The 22,745-nt window shown below is 37.3% G+C and overlaps 1 protein-coding gene across 1 annotated transcript; it reads left to right on the plus strand.

Moving 5' to 3' along the window:
- The first annotated feature begins 1,053 nt into the window (after positions 1 to 1,053).
- slc6a17 (solute carrier family 6 member 17) lies at positions 1,054 to 21,984 on the plus strand. Its single transcript, XM_046871745.1, has 12 exons — positions 1,054 to 1,311; positions 4,009 to 4,384; positions 6,915 to 7,072; positions 7,970 to 8,096; positions 12,099 to 12,280; positions 12,520 to 12,630; positions 13,102 to 13,343; positions 13,527 to 13,719; positions 14,369 to 14,561; positions 15,490 to 15,649; positions 15,857 to 16,019; positions 16,676 to 21,984. Exons 2-12 carry the CDS (start codon positions 4,096 to 4,098, stop codon positions 17,042 to 17,044), a joined length of 2,187 nt encoding a protein of 728 aa, XP_046727701.1. The 5' UTR covers positions 1,054 to 1,311; positions 4,009 to 4,095; the 3' UTR covers positions 17,045 to 21,984.
- Positions 21,985 to 22,745: the final 761 nt, after the last annotated feature.

Here is a 22,745-nt window from a genome sequence, read left to right on the forward strand (position 1 = left end):
AACTGGGTATTAATGAGTCTATGAATGTGTGTACATGGTAACCTATGAAACATTGTCCCATCCAGGGTGCGTTCCCAGAATAGAGCAAATACACTGAATGAATGAATATCTTACACTGAACAGCTATACCATCAAAACCACTGACAAGTGAAAAAAACTTAATTGTCTTGTTACATTGACATCTGACAAAGAATAAGATATGTTAGGCAGCTAAAAAGCTCAGATCTTGAAGTTGATGTACATTTACAGTATTTGGCAGACATGCTTACAATAGTCTTATTGATAGATTATAGATTAAGGTCTTAAGATGCTAAATTGTTATTTTGACATGTACCACCTACCTTAACATTGTTGCAGAGGAAATACACCCCATCCTGACAATAATATTCTCTAAGTGGCCTTTTTTTGCAGGATTATGCTTCTTGATACACTGCAAAAGTGGTTAAGGAAACATTTGAGGAACATAAAAAAGAGTTTAAGGTGTTGACTTAAAATTGGCTGTATAATTGGGAAGCCCAGATCTCAACCAGTCTGTCTAATCTATGGAGGTCCATCTTACATCTTACAGGACTTAATGGACATGCTGATAACACATCTTCAGAGGTCTTGTGGAATCCAGGGCTTTATGATTGATCATTTTGATGTTATGGCTGATAAGTGGGTCACATTTTTTTTTCTACATGTACAAGCGGGGTTTTTATTCCCAGATGTTTATTCACATAATTACAAAACTTTTCCTTAAGGGATAGAGAATGGCACAAAACCTCAACAATGAAATGTTCAAACAATGTGATGCATTCTTTTCCACGAAAAAAAAATTTTGTGTGACCTTTTGTGAGCCACGTACATTTCTTGCATTTCAGATGGAAAAAGATTTCTGCTGAATGCTCTTATAGGTAGAATGAAAGAAAAGTTAAGCTTGGCATCATCTGCCATTAGTGTTTCATCAGCCGGTTCCCGCGCTGAATGGTTTTACGCGGCTCTGACGCACGAGCGCACCGGTGACTCACGCGCGCTTATAGTAGTCTAATTTGTTCTTGGCCAATCGCGGTATTAAAAGACCTGGAAGCGCCGGGATTTTATTTCTCTAGAACACAAATCAGCGAGTTGGTTGCACGACACGCCCGCCTCCAGTGACCGCCAGGGTTGGACCGTGTGTGATGCTGAAGTTACTATTTTGGGTTGAAAGCGAAGCTGTATCAGCTTCAGTGGCGCAAACAAGGCTCGCGCTGAGTGCTGCTTACTGCTGAGACAACGCTTCGCATGCACGTTCTGATTTACGTTACCGTGTCTTTTGACGTCCAAAAAAAAGGTAAGCGAACGACCTCCAGCATTGCAAGAATGAATCAAATCATGGCATCTATCTGGAGAACTATTGCTGTAATGGTTTTTGTTTTTGGTTTGTGAGAGGATTACATGTTATCGCAAATACCGTGCATGGGTTTTTGCATTCGTCTCGTGCCCATATTTATATATAATAAATGAATAATGCATAGACTATCCTGACTGGTCCAGCGTATGCGCTGCGTCGATGCGTTAGAGAGGAAACGTGACACACTTGTTTGACCTTGAAGATGCTCTGCGCCCGGTGTCTTAAACCGACGTGACTGTTTATTCGCAGCACGTGTTCATGTTTTCACGACGGTGTGCTCCTTCGATTTTGCGTGTCTTAACAGGTCATAAGACACGAGCATGTTGCGCAATGGATGGGTGACATTTTGTCCATGAGCTACATGTTCTACCAGCTCTGGGCTTTAATAAGAGGACTTTACATGATCACATGCAAATTCCAGAGTTTGTGCTGTTTGGGGAAAAGCATGCTACAATATATTCAAACATTTATTCATGTTCAGTATTTGCTTTACAGTGGTCAGGGTTGTAGATATCAAGAGAATATATCAATTAGTTTGGTGCCAGTTTGAATATACCTTATACATTTACACCCAGATGCAATTGTGTTCATCCAAACAGCATGCTTTTGTGAGAATGGAAGAAATCAGAGAAACCCAAAAGCACCCCTATAGACACAGGGAGAAGTTAAAAAACTTCACAGATAGTAAGCTGAATTTAGTATTGACCCTGTAATTGCGAGGAGGCCACGTTGCTTGCTGCAATATTGCATCACTGAGCTAGAATATCGTTTACTATAAATTAAAATTGCATTAGCATTATACCAAAGTGTAAATACTCTACCGTGTGTTTCTGATAGTTTAGTTAGAAGACCGAACTCATACCATAGAACTGATGTGGACATAGACAGTGTCAGAAATCATCATAAGACTTAAAGAACATTAAATTCTCTTTATCTAGGATATTGTTATCAGGTTTGTGGCCAGTCTGCCAGAATGCAGACAGATGGATGGTTGAGAAAGAAAGCAAAGGATTACATGAAGCATGGAAGTGAGAATTTTGTCAAACCCTACTGCCTAGCAACACACTGTGACAGACTGAAGCATTTCTTTTGGCAACTGGGATGTAATGTGTAACAGTATTTGGAGCTTTGGCTTTGAAGAAACCCAACTATAAAAGCTGAGATGAAGTTATGCTGGCTTTACAGTTTAAAAGTTATTTGATTGTTCAGTACATCAATCACAGGCCATCCTATTGTACATGTAAGACAGAATGCATTATTCTTTTAATCATCTATATATTTGCACTTCATAATATATTTTTAGAGCTATGATGAATATCACATACACTAAACTGCCGTATGATTACCAACTAATTGTCATGTCTTGCCACTTTGTGCTTAAAAGAAAAAATGACTGATTTAAAAAAAAAATATTTAGAATTTTAGTTTGTATTTCCCAAAGTGAGAAAGGGCCACCTACATGGTCAATTCTAAGAACATGAATCTAAAATCTCAGTGATGCAAAGTGCTACATATGACCTCTGAAGCTGAAATAAGTCTTAGCCTTGGCAGCTTACTGACATAATCAATGTGATGTCTTGGCAGGTCAGACATGTCTGCTTAACTTGCTCTATTTCTCGGCACCTCCATTTCTAATGCATTCCAGGTATGAAATAAAGATGACTGTGCATTTAAAGTGCACTGTCTATATAAAAACTTAGTAATCATATCCTCCCCTAAACATTTGCATTGAAAAAGACTTTAGGTTGCCAGTCTTTATTTAGTTGACAGATAGGGTTACAAAATTGTACTTTGCTGGAAATGTTAGTAAACACATTGTTACATGTTGGTGAGACCCTTCAGTAAGATATATGTACAAGCTGAATGAATCTTATTGGCACATGTTTCCTTTGATTTAGAAAGAGGCGAAAGGGCCTTTTCTTCCCAACTGACTATTATCATAAATAATGTTGTTTAATATGTTGATTTGGCACAAGTGTTTATATCTGCACTTACATTTACATAAGGTGGGCTGTACATTGGCACTTCACTGCGCTTGAGGCAGAGACGAGTCCTGCTAGAATTTGCATGGTGAGGATGTGAAGCACACTCAGTGGGCATTGCCTAGCAACACAGGCATTCCCATGAATTTTTGCTTGAAGAGGTTACTTGTGCGAGACTGGTCATATTCTTATCACTGTAAAATGATGTATGAAAAATCAGCCTCATGGTAATCTTGTTTTAATCTCATTTTGTTTATATTTTTTAATTCAAATTTTTTTTTGTATGCAACATCACATGATTTGTTTCTCATCCAGGTATCAGTATAGAGAATGACTGCTTTTGTAGCAAATGCTGAACAGACTCCAACTAGAGCTATTAAATGTTAAACACAGGATTAAAGGATTTGCTGAAAACTTTCACAAAACTTTTCAAAACAAGCTGATTTTACCACTATGACCTTATTTCTGGACAATACAGACAAGCATTTTTCACTTTCAGGGAAAACATCTTTTTGGAAATAGAATGAAATGTGTGTTTTATCAGAAAAAGTGGGTCAAGCGCATCACTTTTAATATTGTTTCACTTTTTTCAAAGTATGAGTACTACATTTTGCTTGTCCCAGTCAAGTCTAATTCTCTTCTCTGATCCCACACAGCACAGAACTCCTATCTCTTCAGAGTGGTGACTAACATACCAGCCATCTTGTCCCACTCATATTTCTGATTTAATCCAATTCAGCCATGCCTAAGAGCAGTAAAGTGACACAGCGTGAGCACAGCATTGAGCATGTCACCGAGTCTGTGGCTGACCTGCTGGCCCTGGAGGCCCCTATGGACTATAAAAGTAGCCAGATGAGCATGAGCATGCCTGGTGGAGGTACAACACCAAAGCCTGACATCTCACCAGACCTGGAGGATGGCCGGCCAGCATGGAACAATAAGTTACAGTACATCCTAGCCCAGGTGGGCTTCTCGGTGGGACTGGGCAATGTTTGGCGCTTTCCTTACTTGTGCCAAAAGAACGGAGGAGGTAAGGAGTTGGTGGTCATATTTAAGATTGTTTGACTCCAATGTGAATGCTTTTCTGTGGTGTTTTACAGCAATTCACTTCAATTTATATAGCACATGATATTATTGAGAAAATAAGTACTCCAACTTTTAAAGAAGGATATTTGTTTTTTAAAACAATAGTTGACCGGGTTGAACGGCTTGTCAAATGTTGATGGTTGAATATCACAATGCATGGAGTACATCCTGAAAAGTTATGTGAGACTAAGGAGTGCTGGTCATTCTCCCTTTTCACAATGTTACTGTTCACTGCTGTTTTTGGTTAGTTATTTTGTGTGGATAGAGAATTTATTAATAACACTTAATTAATAATTGGGAATACTTAGCGATCAAATAAAAAAACACCCTTGTGGGTATTTGTTCATACCCTTGCTACTTACCACTCCTCTCTAGTACAGAACATTAAAGATAAATGTTAAAGAGTTGATAAACAGGCATTTTTGGTATTTTCTTTAAAATGTTCTGGTTTTAAAATGAGTAGAGAATTATTCCGAAAAGATTCTGAATACAGAAGATATGTCAGTTTTGCATTGTGAATATACAAAAACCCTGTTAATTTTATGCCATTAGAGCCGAGCCATGGTGCTAGATTGATCTTTACATAACTCTTAAAATGATTCAGTTTATGTAAGGCTTGAAGTGTGCAGTCATTGTGTTCTAGATGTATTGAATTGGCAATTCAGCATAGTTATTTATGGCAACTTAAGGCCGAGACACTCTATAAAAGGGTTAGTCAAGGCCACAGAGGGCACGATATATATAATCTTACCTTACCAATTATGTTTCTAGCAGCTATTATTCACTCTCTCTCTCTCTCTCTCTCTCTCTCTCTCTCTCTCTCTCTCTCTCTCTCTCTCTCTCTCTCTTGTACACAGAAGCCATCATAATTCATCATATCATTATCATAGAAACATTACTTATTCTGTGTTTTCTCTGGTATTTTCTGATGTTCTTGCTTTTCTAAAAATGCCACAATCGTCATCTTTGCCTGTCAGTTCGCTGTCATTTGCAGTATAGAAATGTTTAAATACATTTTATAATGATTTTTCATGTATGATTTTCTTTGAACTGCATTTGTGAGTGCTATTTTAAGATATAGATGTAGCTCTGTATTTTAGTGCTGGTGTTTGTATAGGTATCACAATCTGGCATGTCCTGGCTTGCCTCTTTCTGATATCCCATTGGGCCTTGCTTCCTTTATCCTATCTCTCTCTCCCTGCTGTATTCTCTTCTGTCTGTCTCCTATAGTTAAATGCAAGGCCTGCAATTTCCCTTTCATTATCAGGCAGAATAAATAACTCATGAACAGAAAGCCTTAACAAAGCAGACAACAGCAGACAAACATTACAATCCAACTGCTAGTAAACAGATTTATTTTTTATTATTTGCTTATCAAAGAGTCTGATCAAAGTCATAACCTTGCATTAGTCGCTGTCTACTATGCAGTTATTTTTGAGAGTGCACACTCTTAGTGAAAAGCAGGATCAAGGTGTTGTGGTCATCTCTGGGTGAAATCTCCGTCACCATGGAGCTGCTTGACGTCAAGCCTCTGAATGATTTGCTGTTTCATTGTGTCGTATCAGCTCACTCAGGTGCACTGGGCTTTCAGACTATCCTTATGTGATTTCAATTAGTTCAGCATGGTACATTCCAGAAAAATAATACTTTACAGATGTATTTTTGGTATTATGTGCTCATTATTATGTTCAATTCATAGAAATACATTATATATGCAAACATATTCCCTTTTAGTTTCACTGTAGATACTAAATAATATGCTTTTAGTTAAACATCTTAAGGTTTAGCTAAAATAATCTGTATGTATTTTATGATAAAAACAATAGATTAAATAATTATATGTATTACAAATTTAAAAAGATGATTTGCTGTATATAATGAGGCGTATTTTTTGTCTCAAACTTTTGTGTAAATGTTTATCTGGGCCAAATCAAACTAACATTTGCCAGATGTACAGACAATCGAAATTACAGACAATTCTGTAATAATTTTTTTCCTTGTTATAAATGCCGAATGCGCTTTCACAGCACAACTCATTAACATTTAGTGATGCTCAAACAACCCCCATGATGGAATAACAAAACACACATGGGCTAAATTTTTCTAGTAATTTAACTCAACCTCTGCAACCACCATAGGCACACATTAAGTGTTCCTGCTTTTATAGAGCTTAAACTTGACCATAATGCATATGCAAATTGCAGTAAGCCACCGCAAGTTACATTATTTGAAATCTATCACTCAAAGTCTGCTTGTGCATAAATTAACAAAAATTCATCTGCTTGTGTGGGATAAAATGTAAATGTTCCTAAGTACTATTTATGAATCACTTTGTTCATATCCAGTTTCATAAATGATAGGCAATGTGATTTAAATCTTTGGGAATATTGTTTTGTATAATATAATATATTTAGTAATTTATTAAAATGCATGTTCTGTAAGGTTGTCTCTAAATAGTGTTATTGTCTTTTCAGGTGCATACCTTGTCCCCTACTTCATTCTCCTCATCCTCATTGGCATCCCACTTTTCTTCCTGGAATTGGCAGTGGGTCAGAGGATCCGAAGGGGAAGCATTGGGGTCTGGAATTATGTTTGCCCTCGACTGGGTGGCATCGGCGTGTCAAGCCTAATGGTGAGAAAATGGAGATAAATGCAAGCTGATTTAGTTAACAACATATTCTCAGATTTCTCTGTGGGTTTTGTATGGTAGCCTAGAGAGATGGTAGTCGAGATTTCTGTAAGGTCCACCAGAGTGGCTGTGGCTGGGAACACTTTCAACTCTAGTTTATTAATTAAATTATTACATCCATCATTTCATGTGGAGTGTCTAATGTATAGCAAGTGCTTGCTATACATTAAACACTCCACATGAAATCTTCTCCAACAACTGGATAGCAGGTTACCTTCAATTGAGTGAAATCTGACTGCTTTATTCCAAATCAGGGGTTGACACAGTTAGCTAAATAAAGTGCATCTATACATTTTTGATGAGTCACTCAGCTCTGATACACCATCTGCCTAGCTGTTGGGGGATAGTCTAACTTCTAGGCCTTCAAAAATCTGCTGAAAAATATTCCCTTTATCACCAATGTGTAAAGTAAAGAAAATGGATTTAGGGCTCTACTGAGATAGGTCTTGATTATTACAAAAAGCAGCCAAAGCCACTGCATCTGATGTGTTCTAATCACAAACTGATCCTGTATCATGGCCATCTTGCTTACAATGAGGTGCAAGTTTGAGGGGCACAGTAGTACTTAAGTCTTTTAAAGCAGTCCTGAAATGCCTAGAAATACATCTGCTGGAGGAGAACAGCTATTATTAGCCACAAAGAGAGAGGGGCCCATGCCAGAATGAAAATGTGCTTTAATAATTCACAAACCCCTCTGGCTATGGACCTGCAATGTAGCCAGAAGATATTTTGCACACTGGTCCTTAAGACATCAGCAAATAACATTTACAAATTTAGATTTAAAAAACTACAGAAAACATGTTGGTAATTTTCTTTTTGTCTTTTATTCTGTGTCTTAAGGTATGTGGCTTTGTAGGTCTGTACTACAATGTAATTATTGGCTGGAGCATATTCTACTTCTTCCAGTCATTCCAGTCCCCTCTACCCTGGGCTGAATGTCCCATCCGAAGAAATGGAAGCCAAGCCAGTGAGTGTCCTGTATATTGAAAGAAAAGCTATGTAAAGACATAAAACAACTGATAAATAATTGCAGGTTTTTTGATGTACATTTACATTTACTTTTGCGGCATTTAGCAGACGCCCTTATCCAGAGCGACGTACAAAAGTGCTTTGAGTCTCTAGCAATGCATAAATCTACACTGGTACACTAGATTACAAACTTAATATAAATATATATTGAATTCTACAAAGCAAACTTGAAAAGTGCTAATTAAGTGTTTCAGGAAGAGGTAGGTCTTTAATCGTCGCTTGAAGATCTGGGACTAGCTGTACGGACATCTAGGGGAAGTTCATTCCACCACCTCGGTGTCAGAACAGAGAAGAGCCTTGAAGTATACTTACCTCTCATTCTGAGAGAAGGTGGTACCAGTCGAGCAGTGCTGGAAGATCTGAGACAGCGTGGTGCAGTGCGAGATGTGATGAGGACCATTTTTGGCCTTGTAGGCAAGCTTCAGTGTTTTTAATCTGATATGTGAAGAGAGCGCAGCAGTGGGGTGGTGTGAGAGAACTTGGGCAGGTTGAACACAAGCCGTGCAGCTGGGTTTTGGATCATTTGCAGTGGACGAATAGCGTTCAGGGGAAGACCTGCGAGCATAGAGTTGCAGTAGTCAAGTCTTAAAATGACAAGAGACTGAACAAGCACCTGGGCAGCCTGAGAGGACAGAAATAGTCGAATTCTTCAGATGTTGTAGAGAAGAAATCGACAGGAGCGAGCCACATTAGTGACATGTGGGAAGAAGGACAGTTCATTGTCCATAGTTACCCCAAGGTTACGAGCAGAGGCTGAAGGGGAGAGCAGAGAGCCATGTAGTGTTATTTGGAGATCTTGACTTGGAGATGAATCACCTAGGATGACCAGCAGTTCTGTTTTCTGGGGTTGAGCTTTAGTTGGTGATCACTCATCCATGAAGATATGTCTGTCAAGCATGCGGAAGTTGTGTTATCTGATGGAGGGAAAGAAAAGATTAGTTGAGTGTCATCTGCATAGCAGGGGTAAGAAAACTAATGTGAGGATAGGACTTCACCATTAGAGTGGGTATAGAGGGAGAAAAGGAAGAGACCAAGTACCGAGCCTTGTGGGACACCAGTGGTGAGTCTGCATGGGGCAGATGTGGATTCCCTCCATGTTACCTGGTATGAGCGACCTTCCAGGTAGGAAGCAAGCCATTCCCATGCTGTTCCGCGGATACCGAGGCTCTTGAGGGTTGACAAAAGAGTCTAGTGGTTGACTGTGTCAAATGCTGCTGAAAGTTCCAGGAAGATAAGTACAGATGACAGTTCGGCTGACCAAGCAGCATGCAGTTTCTCAGAAACAGCCAAAAGGGCCAGCTCTGTGGAATGTGCTGCTTTAAACCCAGACTGGTCCGGATTTTGGAGGTTGTTCTGTGAGATATAGACAGACAGTTGGTTAAAAACAGTGCATTCCAGAGATTTAGAAAGAAAGGAGAGAAGTGATACCGGTCTATAGTTGTTGATGTCTGATGGATCCAGAACAGGTTTCTTCAAGGTGGGAATAACCATTGTTTGCTTGAAAGTAGTTGGCACATAGCCAGATGTGACTCATTGATGATTGTGTAGATGAAGGGCAGGAGATCTTGTGTGATGGTCTAAAGCATAGTTGAAGGAATTGGATCCAGAGGACAGGTGGTGGTGTGATGTCTAGCAGTATCTCATCTTTTGTTAAGGTTGAGAAGCTTGACAAAGATGTAGTGGATTGCTGGCTGTGTTGTGTAGTCATTGTTGGGGAGGAGGTGAAGGTCCTTCAGATTTTCTTAATCTTTTCATCATAGAAGGAGGCAAAGTCATTAGCAGTCAGGGAGGATGGAGCAGGTGTGGCAGGGGGGTTGAGTAGTGAAGAGTAGATGTTGTGGAGCTTACGAGGATCTTGTGCAGAGGCTTCGAGCTTCTCCTTGTAGAAGGCAGTTTTAGCAGAATCGTGTGGAAAAAGGAAACCAAGATAAATCCAGTGGTGGACAGAAATGTTGTGAATGTAATTTGTTACTGCTCTTAAGTAGCTTTTTCACTTATGTGTACTTTACTGAAGTATTTCTTACTTTGACTTCACTACATTTCAAAGTCAAATATCTTTTTACTAAACTACATTTAGTAAAAATCAGTCCCTCCTTTTTATGGATGAGTGGATAAAAACTGGTCAAACATGCAGCAAGCCACCAATCAGGGTAGAGCACGCACTCTGTTTTGAATTTGTTTAAATTGCCCTTTGGTGGTATCAATTTATTACAAATATGCAGTTTAGCATCAGTTCCAAAGCAAGCATAACATTTTGAGACTAATAAATGATGGAAGAAACTCCTGACCATAACTTGCCACAATACCTGTGGCTTTATGTGTGATTTTATTAAGTAGTTGAAAAAAATGTTTTGGGCTCATGAATTTTTATTAGATGTCAATCAGTGTTTGACTCATTAATATCATTTTATTAATAGATTGGAGTGCTAAGAGTAACATTAGAGACTTTTTACATAAACTGAGTTGATTAAAAAGAGTCTTTTGACCAAAATGGTAACATTATAGCCACAATAAATCATAGTGCTTTGTATACTTAAGTACATTTGAAGGCAAATATTTTTGTATTTTTACTCAAGTGAAAGTTTAAAATTGTGCACTTTTACTGGAGTAATATTTTACCTAGTGTATCGGTATGTCACGCTTTGATCAAAAGATGGAGACCAGAATACGAATAGGACATTTATTAGCCTTGGGAAACAAACAGAAGCTAGGAAGCAGCATGTACCGGGTATATTCCAAAACACAGGTAGTCCAGGGATGATCGCCAGAATGAACCATAGATCGGACGGTGGGTGAGTTCGGATGAGGACCTTATAAAGGGAGGGTGTAGATTGGAGACTGCTGAGTGCCGAGGGGCAGCGTGGCCAGTGGTTCCCTGACAAGGTACTTTTACTCAAGTACAGTACATTGGTCTGTGTACTTCGTTTATCTTTTCCACTAAATTTGTGATACAAAAACCAAAGGCCAAGCAATTAAATGCTAAGTAAAATGTTCAATTAAAATAAAAAATAAAAAATACAATACTAATGTTGCATACTGTGAGTGTGCACATCCCTTAACTAATAGTTAAACTTATTAAATCAAATTTTGCTTGTAATAAAGAATTCAGTCTTATTGGGTAAGAGTCTAACAACTTAACTTAAAATACCTAGCAAATTTATTTCACTCTTCTTTAAAATGCAAGATCTATCACAATGGTTTTCCTGGAGAGATTTCTTGTAATTTACATAAAATTTGTATTTTAATAATTTTTTTCAGTTTCAAAACTTTTGTCAGTTTGAAAGCCTCACATGTACTCCATGTAGAAGCAAAAATCTTACAAATGCTACTGAACAGAAAGTTTGTTATGTTATTCAAATGTTTTACATGCCCAGCTGTGTTTAGTATATCCAACTATTGGTTCAGCCAGTTGGTGATTGGATACAGTAGAGAACATTAGAGTACCACAAGTGACCATTAGTTTCCAATCATACAGTATCATGTACAGTAGATTATCCAACATCTTATGATTAATATTTAATTCCATTGATTTTAGTTATCGTTTTTATTTCATGGTAACAATCCCAGGACGTCTTATAGTACAACCATCACTGATTTGCGGGTCTTACTTTTATTTACATTCATTTATGACAATCAGTACTGTACATGCATTCGTTATATAAATGAATAGTTTTTTATATTCACCATGGAAATTTAAAGTAATAGCTAGAAAACTGTTCAGGAAAATACCCACAAAAGATTAAGACAAGAAAAAAAGTCTTTATAATTTCTTGAAATATTTGTATTTTTCTTGGTTAATATGTAAAAATGTGTTAATTTTATGGCCACAGTGACATTCAGGGGGGATTCCTAGACAAACACCCACTATATTAAATGCAGATAACTACTCATTGACACTGTACATTGAGGCATCACAGTTTGTATTTTTGTATTCCCACAGTTGTAGAGCCAGAATGTGAGAAAAGCTCTGCCACCACATATTTTTGGTATCGTGAGACACTAAACATAACCAGTTCTATTGCTGACAGTGGAGGGCTGAACTGGAAGATGACTCTATCTCTGCTGGGTGCTTGGATCATTGTCTGCTTGGCTGTCATCAAGGGCATCCAGTCTTCTGGAAAGGTAAATACAACCTCAATACAAATGTATTTATACTTTCTGACCACTAAAGATTTCACTAAAGACCTCTAAAGTATCTTTTGAATTATGTGATTATTCATCACATATCCATAAGAAAAGGATGAAAATATTGCCATCTTTCTGTAAACTGGCAGAGCTTTTAATATTTTATTAGATCATGTATTTGATCTTTTTAAGAAAACTCTATCTCCTACTCCCTGTGCATTATGGGAACTCCTTAGGTGATGTACTTCAGCTCCCTGTTCCCGTATGTAGTGCTCTTTTGCTTCCTGGTACGTGGATTGTTTCTTAAGGGCGCTGTAGATGGCATTGCTCATATGTTCACACCAAAGGTAAGACCCCCACACACATATACACACACACACACACACACACACACACACAAAATTACACAGTTATTAAAAAGACTTATTTGTGAGCATCAGGACTGCAGAATATACTTAAACTGACTTAAGGGTCGCTTCTAAACACAAGTAAATTTCAATCATCAGTCTTCTGTCCTTAGCCTGCCTGTCAATCTAGCTGCTGTCTCCCCCTAGTGGTAAACTTAAGATGAAGCCGGTCATATTTATAGCGCTATAAATTTATTACTCATTACTCATGCGTGACCGAACGGGACCAGGAGACTAAAGTGATTTATTAAGTAGGTGCATATAAATAGGTACAGGAAACTCATTTTCAAATAATAAATCACTGTATGACCAAGAATGGAAAATTGTCAAGTGTTCTCGATCATAGTTGAGCTCATTTTCAATAATTAAGCAGAAAAGAATGAACATTCCACTGAATACATATTCCTGCAGCTGGAGCTCATGCTGGAACCTCAAGTATGGCGTGAGGCTGCAACGCAGGTCTTCTTCGCTTTGGGTCTCGGTTTCGGTGGAGTCATTGCTTTCTCCAGCTACAACAAGAGGGAAAACAACTGCCATTTTGATGCTGTCTTGGTGTCTTTTATCAATTTCCTCACCTCCATCCTGGCCACGCTGGTGGTGTTTGCTGTGCTTGGTTTCAAGGCCAACATCATGAACGAAAAATGTGTGGTGGAGTGAGTGCATTGTTTTACTGTATTTGCTATTAGTAGTATAAAATCTGAATGTAATCATAAAGATTTATGAAACACTTTCATTTGTAGTTTATTAGACGTGAAAAAGGATGATTAGTTATAGAGCTAAAGAGTATGCATTTTGCTATCAGATATATTCGTCTAATGGCTTTGTTCTTGTTCTAGGAATGCTGAGAAGATTTTGGGCTACCTGAACTCCAACGTGCTGAGTCATGATCTGATCCCTGCTCATATTAATTTCTCCCACCTCTCCTCATCAGACTATGCTGAGATGTATGAAGTGATTAAAATTGTGAAGGAGGACAGTTTTGCTCAGCTGGGCCTGCAGCAGTGTCTACTGGAGGATGAACTCAACAAGGTCACTTTAAAATCCACTGAGCCGTTTGTTTATGTTTATACTGTATGATTAGCTATTTACTTTCATTTGAATCATTGGATCAGTTTAGGTTTGAATTTTTTATTATTTATAACATCACTGCTGAATACTCATACAGTTCAGGTTTGGTGTATATTAATACATAAAAAAAAAAACAACAACTTCCTGAGGAACTTGTGGCAAACACACCACAGAAAAATGCTTTTAATAAATGATCGATATTGTAAAGTTTTCTGTAAGAAGTCTATAGTGTCATAGTTTACTTCAGATGTATAGTTGTTTCTTCTTTTTCAACACAGGAAACTATTCAGGGTAAATAGCTAGTGAAGAGTTTTTTCTTCATAGCGGTTATAATCGAGGACATATAACTATAAACGAATAAAATGTATGCTTTAGTAATAAATCAGTTTAAAAAAGTTTTCTTGCTGTTGAAATGATATTGCTGTGGTATAAGAGGAATGAAACACTTTAAAATGTGCTATTATTGGGGAAACATCTACTTCTGGATAGGAATGGAATTACACCACCATATTATCTTATAATAACATGCCCACTGTGTTTTATTTCTTATTTATTTAGAGTTTTTGCCAAATTTTTGTCTCTAATTTATCACTGTTTCTTTCTCCAACAGGCTGTTCAAGGCACTGGTTTGGCCTTTATTGCTTTTACAGAGGCAATGACACACTTCCCAGGATCTCCATTTTGGTCTGTGATGTTCTTTTTTATGCTGATTAACCTGGGTCTGGGAAGCATGATTGGCACAATGACTGGCATCACTACTCCCATACTCGACACCTTCAAAATACGCAAGGAAATACTGACTGGTAAGAACTATCTCTCGCTCTCTTTCGCTCTCTCTCTCTCTCTCTCTCACACACACACACACACACACACACACACACACACACAATCACTTCAACATTATTTGAGAAATGAACTTCTTTGAAGTATCTGTGTATTAATGAGCTGCTTGCACTCAGATGCCTTGGGATACCATGTGTGATATTAAATGGACCTGGCAGATGCAGACTTGTGTCCAGTTTAAGCACCTGCTAATGGCTCTGAACACTTGCTGTCAATCATCAGACTCAGAATGCAGTGAGACACTGTACTATAAATTAAGAGAAAGCGTAAAACAATGATTTATTGATACATTGCGGTTTTTTTTAAATGTATTATTTACTTATTATTGTCAACAAGCATTCATTAATGAAGGTTTGTTCACATAGATTCGGTTGCTTTCCAAGTTACCAAAGAAGATATCTTGAAACATGTAGAGTACTGATTGTTTTGTCATAAAGATCTATTGTATACTGTTAACAAGCTCAATAAGTTTACACTTGAATACTAAATACACTAAATAAGTCTACTTTATAAACTTTTTTTTTAATTAGTTCGAATGATTCCAACAATGCTGTGGTGAAAATATTGATCATTTTGTTTGAAAATCCTTAATTGTTTTGACAATAACATTCAGCCCTACATCATTAGGGCCAAAATGTAACAACGTTCTTTTATAATCTGGGCCAACACATTTTATTGATGCAGATCTGTAAAACTTAATATCAGTTCCACTATTAGGCCATTGTGCAAAACGATCTTGAGCCAGGTCTGTTTTGCGAATCTCGAGCAGTTGTTAGAGTTGGCTTTAAACCGCTGCACTGTTTATTTGTTATGGGAGTGGTCTGTGAGCCAGGGTCTCATTTCATTTTGGATTCACTGGATAACCGCTGCCCCCTTATTTTTTCTCAGTGGTCTGCTGTATCATTGCATTTTTCTGCGGCCTGTTATTCGTCCAGCGATCAGGAAATTATTTCGTCACCATGTTTGATGACTACTCTGCTGGTCTTCCTCTCACAGTTGTAGTCATCCTGGAAAATATATCTGTGGCCTGGATTTATGGCACCAAAAGGTACACTGTGTATTTTTAGCAATACTTTTCTGTCAGGTTAGTTTGTGCACGGGCTTCTTTTTATAGACTATGCTGACCTTTCAAAGTTATATCAGTTATTTTAGGATAAAATCCCTATGTATTTGCTTAGACACAGCACAGAAAATGGGAACACTGTTTTACTGTATTAAAATGTTCGTGCTGAATATTTGTGTGATGCATTGTCAGGTTCGTGCAGGATCTAGAAGATATGCTGGGTTTTAAACCATACAGATTCTACTTTTATCTGTGGAAGTATGTGTCTCCAGCCTGCCTCCTTGTACTTATTACTTCCAGTATAATTGAGATGGCTGTTAGTCCAATGGGATACAATGCATGGATTCAGGACCTGGTGAGTGAAACTCTAAAAAACTCTTAAATGCTTATTTATGTCATTCATGTATGAATACAGTGGGAACCATCATATTTTTTAAATCATCATAGTTTTCATTTAAATACAATTTCAAATACATAATGCTCAATTGTTTAAAGACTCCAGCAGTGGTGCAAGCATTACATTAAATTGATGTCAAATGTAAAACGATGTCAAATGTTTACAATCACAAATCTGTGGTATAATATACGAGGTGGTATGATGTGCTCTTTAGTTATTAACTGCTTTATACTGGTTAGCTCCTTGTGCTTAGCTCTTATTCACCTTGACTTTGTAACTGTGTTGAAATAGTTATTTTAAAATGTACTGTAGTTTTTAATATAAATACACTGTAATAGTGACTGCATTCGGAGCAGAATAATATTAATACACTAATAACTGTAGATTTACTGTTAAAGTATAGTAGAATTGTATTTGTTTGGGACACATTCTAGATAAAAGATCTTTACATTAATCTATGCAGTGGGGAAACTTTGAAGTTTTCTTCTGCAAGTAGCTTGTGCTTTTTTCACCAAAAAGAGCTTATACCACAAGAGTATTTTTATTGGACTCTATATTAAAGTGGCTGCAGTTAATGTTACTTCACACTCTTCTTATTTGTCTTCTTTCACCAGGCGGAAGAGCGATTTCAAAGCTACCCTCCATGGGCTCTTGTCATGTGTTTTGCTCTCATCTTCGTAGCTATGCTTCCTCTGCCATTGGTCTTCATTGCACGCCACTTTAACTGGATTCCCGATGGCTCCAACAAACTGTCCGTCTCTTACCGCAAGAGTCTGACAAAGGACACCTCCAACCTAGAGGATGAGACACGGTTCATCCTTGGCAAAAACACCAGCGATACGCCCTCCCCCATGCCCAGCCACCGGGCCTACCTTGGCCCAGGCAGCACATCACCTGTGGAGCTTATCACCAACTCCACCTCCATCAGTGGCTATGGAAGTAGCTACCAGACCAACCCTGTGCCACCTAAATCTGAGTCATGAGCTTCAACATATTCTGAAGGTATCACCCACCAAAGACTGAAAAATAAGAAGGAAAAAGGTATAAAAAGACACAGCATTTATCAAAATTTTATTGAGGCCATACAGGAACAAAGGGATGATGTGTTTTTGTGTGTGTGTTTGTGTGTGTGTGTGTGTGTGTGTGTGTGTGTGTGTGTGTGTGTGTGTGTGTGTGTGTGGGGGTGATCCCTGAATAATGGAGAATGAAAGAAAGGAAAGAAGTAAACAGTCACCCAGGAACATTCTCCATATCTTGTCCAGTTGCAATTAGCAATCTCTCTCTCTATGACCTACACATTTGGACTAAAGGCATTTCCACAGAATAGGCGGTGGATAAAAATAAAAGCATGGAATCATCCACATGCATTCTTGCAAAATTTCATACTAAATTTTACACATGCTATAGGTAAGATGGTCTTTGGGTCTAGTAATACTTTGGAGGGGGTGGGTTTCATGCACAAAGTAAGTTTTTTAGTAGGTTTCTTTCTGTTGCATCTGTTGTTCATGCCTAGGTTGAGGTGTAAAAACTGGTAAATAGAGATTCACTATATATTTATTTATTTGTTTGTTTATTTATTTATTTTCAGTATAATACTGATATCACAGTTCACATACTTTTTATGAGAACTCCCAAACAATTCCACACATAATACATTTCATCCTGTGAAGTAAATTGCCTGTTAATATCAAGCACATTGAAAACAAAAACAGATGTGTTCGCTGCAGCGTAGCGTACATATATAGTGTATATCGTAAGTCCAGGACTACCTGTATTTAAAAAATTCACATAAACCCTAGGCCAATCATGAGCGTTTGTAAAGTCATGCATGTGAACGAGAGCTGAATTTCCTTTGTCAAGTGTAGTCAGTTGTTCTGTGACACAATATGAACAGCAGTTTCACATGTCTCCAACTAAGCACATGCTAGCATTCACCCACAATGTTACCTTGCTAGCAAATAATTCAACAATCAGGTGGCTTCAATCATATTTAATCAGATGTTTAATATTACTCCAGGTGTACATTAGTGCACTGTTTTGTAAGGAAAATTAATTTAAAAAAGCACATTAAACTTGGACAAGTAGTAGAACAGAGAGAAATGTACTGTATAGAAATTATTGTTGTAATCCATAGTATTTACTACAACTGTTGTCCTGTCTATATGTTTATGCCCATAGATTACTAGGCCCAGAACAATTTACTCATAGAGTACTGACTAAATCATTCCACTCGGGGGCACTATATGCATCACAAACCCCCAAATTGCATCTAGTTTTGATGCAATGTCATGCACACACACACACACACACACACACACACACACACACACACACACACACACAGTATCACACAGCATGCCTTTGTTGCTGTAAAATATGTTGCCACACTTTATATTTCAGATTTAGGTACATCTAGTTTTAGTATTCACAAGCCTGCCAGATGTGGAGCAAGTGATCAGCAGAAAAAAGAAGCACATTTAACATGTTGGGTTGCAATAATACTGAAGCATTGTTCATCTGGCACAGCAGTTTTAAATACATATTCAATCAATAGTATATAGTACTATAAATAGAGCAGATGACAGAAAATAGCACAAAATAGAAGAAAAAGAATCTGTAATAATAATAATAATAGTAAACTTTGATAGGATTTTGTACCTGTACTGTGAATGTCCAGGTTTTTTCCCAAAAGACCTGCACAAGGGTCATTGTCAAATGGTAGAGTGAGCATCACTTAAACTCTCCCTCTCATCTATCTCTCTCTCTCTCTCTCTCTCTCTCTCTCTCTCTCTCTCTCTCTCTCTCTCTCTCTCTCTCTCTCTCTCTCTCTCTTTTGCTTTCTTTCCCTTTCTATCTAACAAGTAACATGATTGTAACTTAATTTTAAGAAACAACACCAGTCAGTCTAATTAGCTTAGGTATTTACAGTGACCGTTTTTACTGATAGAATTTCTAGCACAGTCAGTAGCTTTAATTTTTTTTTTAATAATGGTTTTTATGTTGTTTATATATATTTTTTGCTTAGCCCAGATTTAAAATAAATCTGTAATTATTCAAGATTCTGTAGAATAGCTACTGCTTCTGCAAAACTTGCAACGGAAAATCGTTAAATGTTTTATTTGAAATTCTATAGATGTTATCGATGTTGTTGTAGTATATCTATAATTTTAAACAAAATGCACTGTATTTTAATAGTTACCGCCTGCATAGGTTCAGTAGGAAATTGGCTTTTGGAAAAAATCAAGCATAAAAGGTTTTGGATTTTATTTGAATATTGTTTAATGTAGGCTTGCACAGACTATACATGAGATATATCTAGGATGTATATGGTAGACATCACCTTCTTTGGAAAGGTCATAGACTGTACGTCTATCCCTCAAGCACATATGCACTTGACACTAAAATACCTGTTCTGCATCTTAGCAAATAATGCAGAGCATTTGATCACTTGGCCGCGCTGTGTTCGCTTCTCCTGCAAATGCCATAATGATTTGCAGTGTAAAAATAGACCTGAACTTCATGCTTCACAGTGGTATTTCCCTAGGGAGCCTGTGTCCCAGACAGCATGCTAACAAATTCTCATCGGGTGAGGTGGAGGGTAGAAGGCCCACAATTCCCAGCACGAACATGCTGTTCCTACACAACTCTTGTGGAACCCCTGGCAACAAACCCTTGCATAAACAAGCAAAGGGCTTCCATAGTCCCTGAGTGAGTGAAAGAATTAATGAAATTTATTAGGACAGATACTACATTCCTTTAGTTAGCCTACTCCTGAAATGATCAATGTTTCAGTATGTCACTACTTTATAGCCTACTTTACAATGCTGGGCATATAATCATCACTCAACAATGCAATTTACCCAATCAGGTCTAGTGAGATACTGTAGTTGTTCACATTCTCTGTGTAATAGCACATTGTTACCACAGTGTGTCCTCATTTACTGATGAATGGCTGTTTGAAGGTGTGTCTCTGTGCCTCTGTCCCTCTCCCTCCTTTTTCACCTCCACGGCATTTCAGAAATGTCATCCCCACATCTTCATCCCCTGCTAAGTGGAAATTCAGCACTTAGGATTGTTCCCCCAATACTCCTGTTTTTTATTTGTCTGCAGCCATTTTGCTGGCTTCTTTAAGACCAGTGCACTTTATCTGTAAGACCCCTAACTTAGATTTTCTAGGAAAATCCTGACAAAGTGATCGCTTTTTTAATAACACACAGAAGCATGATTAAAAAGAATGGACCAAGCATCATGTAAAGGTGATGGTTACCTATTTATATTTCCATCAAATTTATCATCAAATATTTGCCATCTGTGACAAATGAGGGCTGCCCAAATAGCTCAGACAAAGACAGCAAATCACACACACACACACACACACACACACACACACACACACACACACACACAAACAAAGCTGGAAGGAAGAGCCACATTCTTACATGCAAAGCACTTTGCTTATATGATTTATGTACATAAATAGCACTTTTACCCATGTTTTCCAGTAGCACATTATATAATGTACAAAACAGGTTTTCATTCAGGGTTACAATTTTTTTTTTAGGGCAAATCGAGAATCAAGAATTGCACAAATACAGCTGTATATTTAATTCAGTTAGAATTCTGAACTGATCCAAGTGATTACAACTTTTGGGCCTCTGGCCATTTCCATTAAGTCTCACCAGTAGGACAAGCGAGTTCTATTGTAATTAACTTATTTTCCTAATAGAAATCTTCATTTAAGTGGTGTGATTTTTAAGTGGTGCTGGAGGCCATGGTATTTGTGAGCAAGCTATTATTATGTATATGTTTGTAAATTGTGACACTATTATAACTGTAAATATGAGTGTACATTTTGTTAATTTACTGTGAAGAGTATATACTGTATGACTATACAAGCAAGTGTATTCATGTATTATTGAGTATCTATGATGTACATTGTAAACTTAGAATATCTATTTTGTACATGTGTGTACATGTGTACGTATTGTGTGTAATTATTGTGTCTGATGTGTCCATATGTGTGTTGAAAAAGGCAGGGTGTGTTTTGTATTGTTTTTTTTGTTTGTTTTTAATAATGTCAGTGTTGCTTTTACTGGTTCTTTAGTTGTAGATGTAAGTGTATGATTTAATGCCATTTGGACTTCTGCACTCTACTCAGTGTGCTTTTTTCCATATTATTATTTGCTGCTGACAATGTGTGGGAAAAAAATCTGAACCTCTTGCACTTCTTAGTTTACCAATAACAATATGGACAACAATACGTATTGCTCCTATTTATTGAAATATAAAACAGGCAAAGGAGAACAATAATAATAATAAAAAAAAAATCATAGGAACACACTCTGGAAGTGTGTCTTTTATCGTTATAGATATTTATTGTGAACATTAATGTATTTTATTTATGTTAAGTACTGCAATGTTATTATTTTTTTATTTACAGCATTCATGCATTGTCAATAGTTGTTTTATTAGATTTTTTTTTAATCTTAAAATGATGTAAAGTCTCAATGTATGTGCTGTACTAGTTTTAGGTGCAAAAAGCAATATTTCTGCAGGCACTACAGCAAATGTGGACCACAGATGCCAGTGAGACAGAAGTGTGAGGTGATATCACGGTCACGGGGCATGTTAGGACCAGCACTGACGCTGTTGTTGATGGAGTAGCTGTTTTCACAAAATGAAAAACTGCCATAATGCACATTAGGCGTTTTCACTTGATATGACCCCACAACACCCCACGCCTTGTTCATAAGGGTGAAAAGAACATGAATATGCTAGCCACACTCTTAGCTGTACCAAGGACTCTTCTGATGTCAGTGTCATTGATATTGTACAGTATTTCTGATACACTTGGAAACAAAAGGAACTATATGACTACTGTATATGGTCTATCACAAAATCATCAATAAAGAGTTTATTCTCATGCCTGTATTTATTTTAATTTTATTTCTTAAATGAAAGTCATTTGGTTACAACCAAAGCATGAAAAATGTAACCAAAACATAAGAGTGAAAGAGTGAAAAAGTCAAATACTACATTTTAGTGAGAATGATTCGGTACTGATGGGATTTTTGTTGAGTTTTTTCTTGTTAAATGACTAAGGCAATCTGTTCGCTCAGGATTTATCCAGAGCTCTTTATCTAGAAGCAAAAGTTGTGCTTTGTAATATTTATCAAAAGCACAGCCACATACTACAACCCCAATTACAAAAAAGTTAGAACATTTTGTAACATGTAAGTAAAAACAGAATGCAATGATTTGCAAATCTCATAAACCCATGTTTCATTTACAATAGAACATAGAACACATATCAAATCTTTAAACTGAGGAAATGTACTATTTTAAGGAAATGCTTTTGATGGTTCCAACATGTCCCAAAAAAGTTAACATATTGTAACATGTTAAGGGCAACATAAATTTGTAAAAAAGAAAGTGTTATAAAAATTAAACAGTTGGAGATAAATTTTGCAGCTAATTAGGTTAATTGACAACAGCTTAGTAAGATGACTGTGAGTAATGATGACAAAAAAATCAATATTGTATGGCTGTGATATTAAGGCCCTTAGGTGGCACTGCATTTAAAACAGTCATGATTCTGTTATTGAAATCACTGCATGGGCACCAGCACCTGCAGAAATCATTATGTGTGAACACAGTTAGCCAAATGCAGGTTAAATCTCTAAT

The sequence above is a fragment of the Silurus meridionalis genome, chromosome 17, assembly GCF_014805685.1.
Source record: "Silurus meridionalis isolate SWU-2019-XX chromosome 17, ASM1480568v1, whole genome shotgun sequence".
Classification (NCBI taxonomy): Eukaryota; Metazoa; Chordata; class Actinopteri; order Siluriformes; family Siluridae; genus Silurus; species Silurus meridionalis.

Excerpts from the sequence above, each read along its gene's own strand:
- slc6a17 (XM_046871745.1), top strand. The coding sequence starts at position 4,096 with ATGCCTAAGAGCAGTAAAGTGACACAGCGTGAGCACAGCATTGAGCAT. Across the intron at positions 4,385-6,914 it reads GTGCCAAAAGAACGGAGGAG|GTGCATACCTTGTCCCCTAC; the intron begins GTAAGGAGTTGG and ends TTGTCTTTTCAG. Across the intron at positions 12,631-13,101 it reads CTCATATGTTCACACCAAAG|CTGGAGCTCATGCTGGAACC; the intron begins GTAAGACCCCCA and ends ATATTCCTGCAG.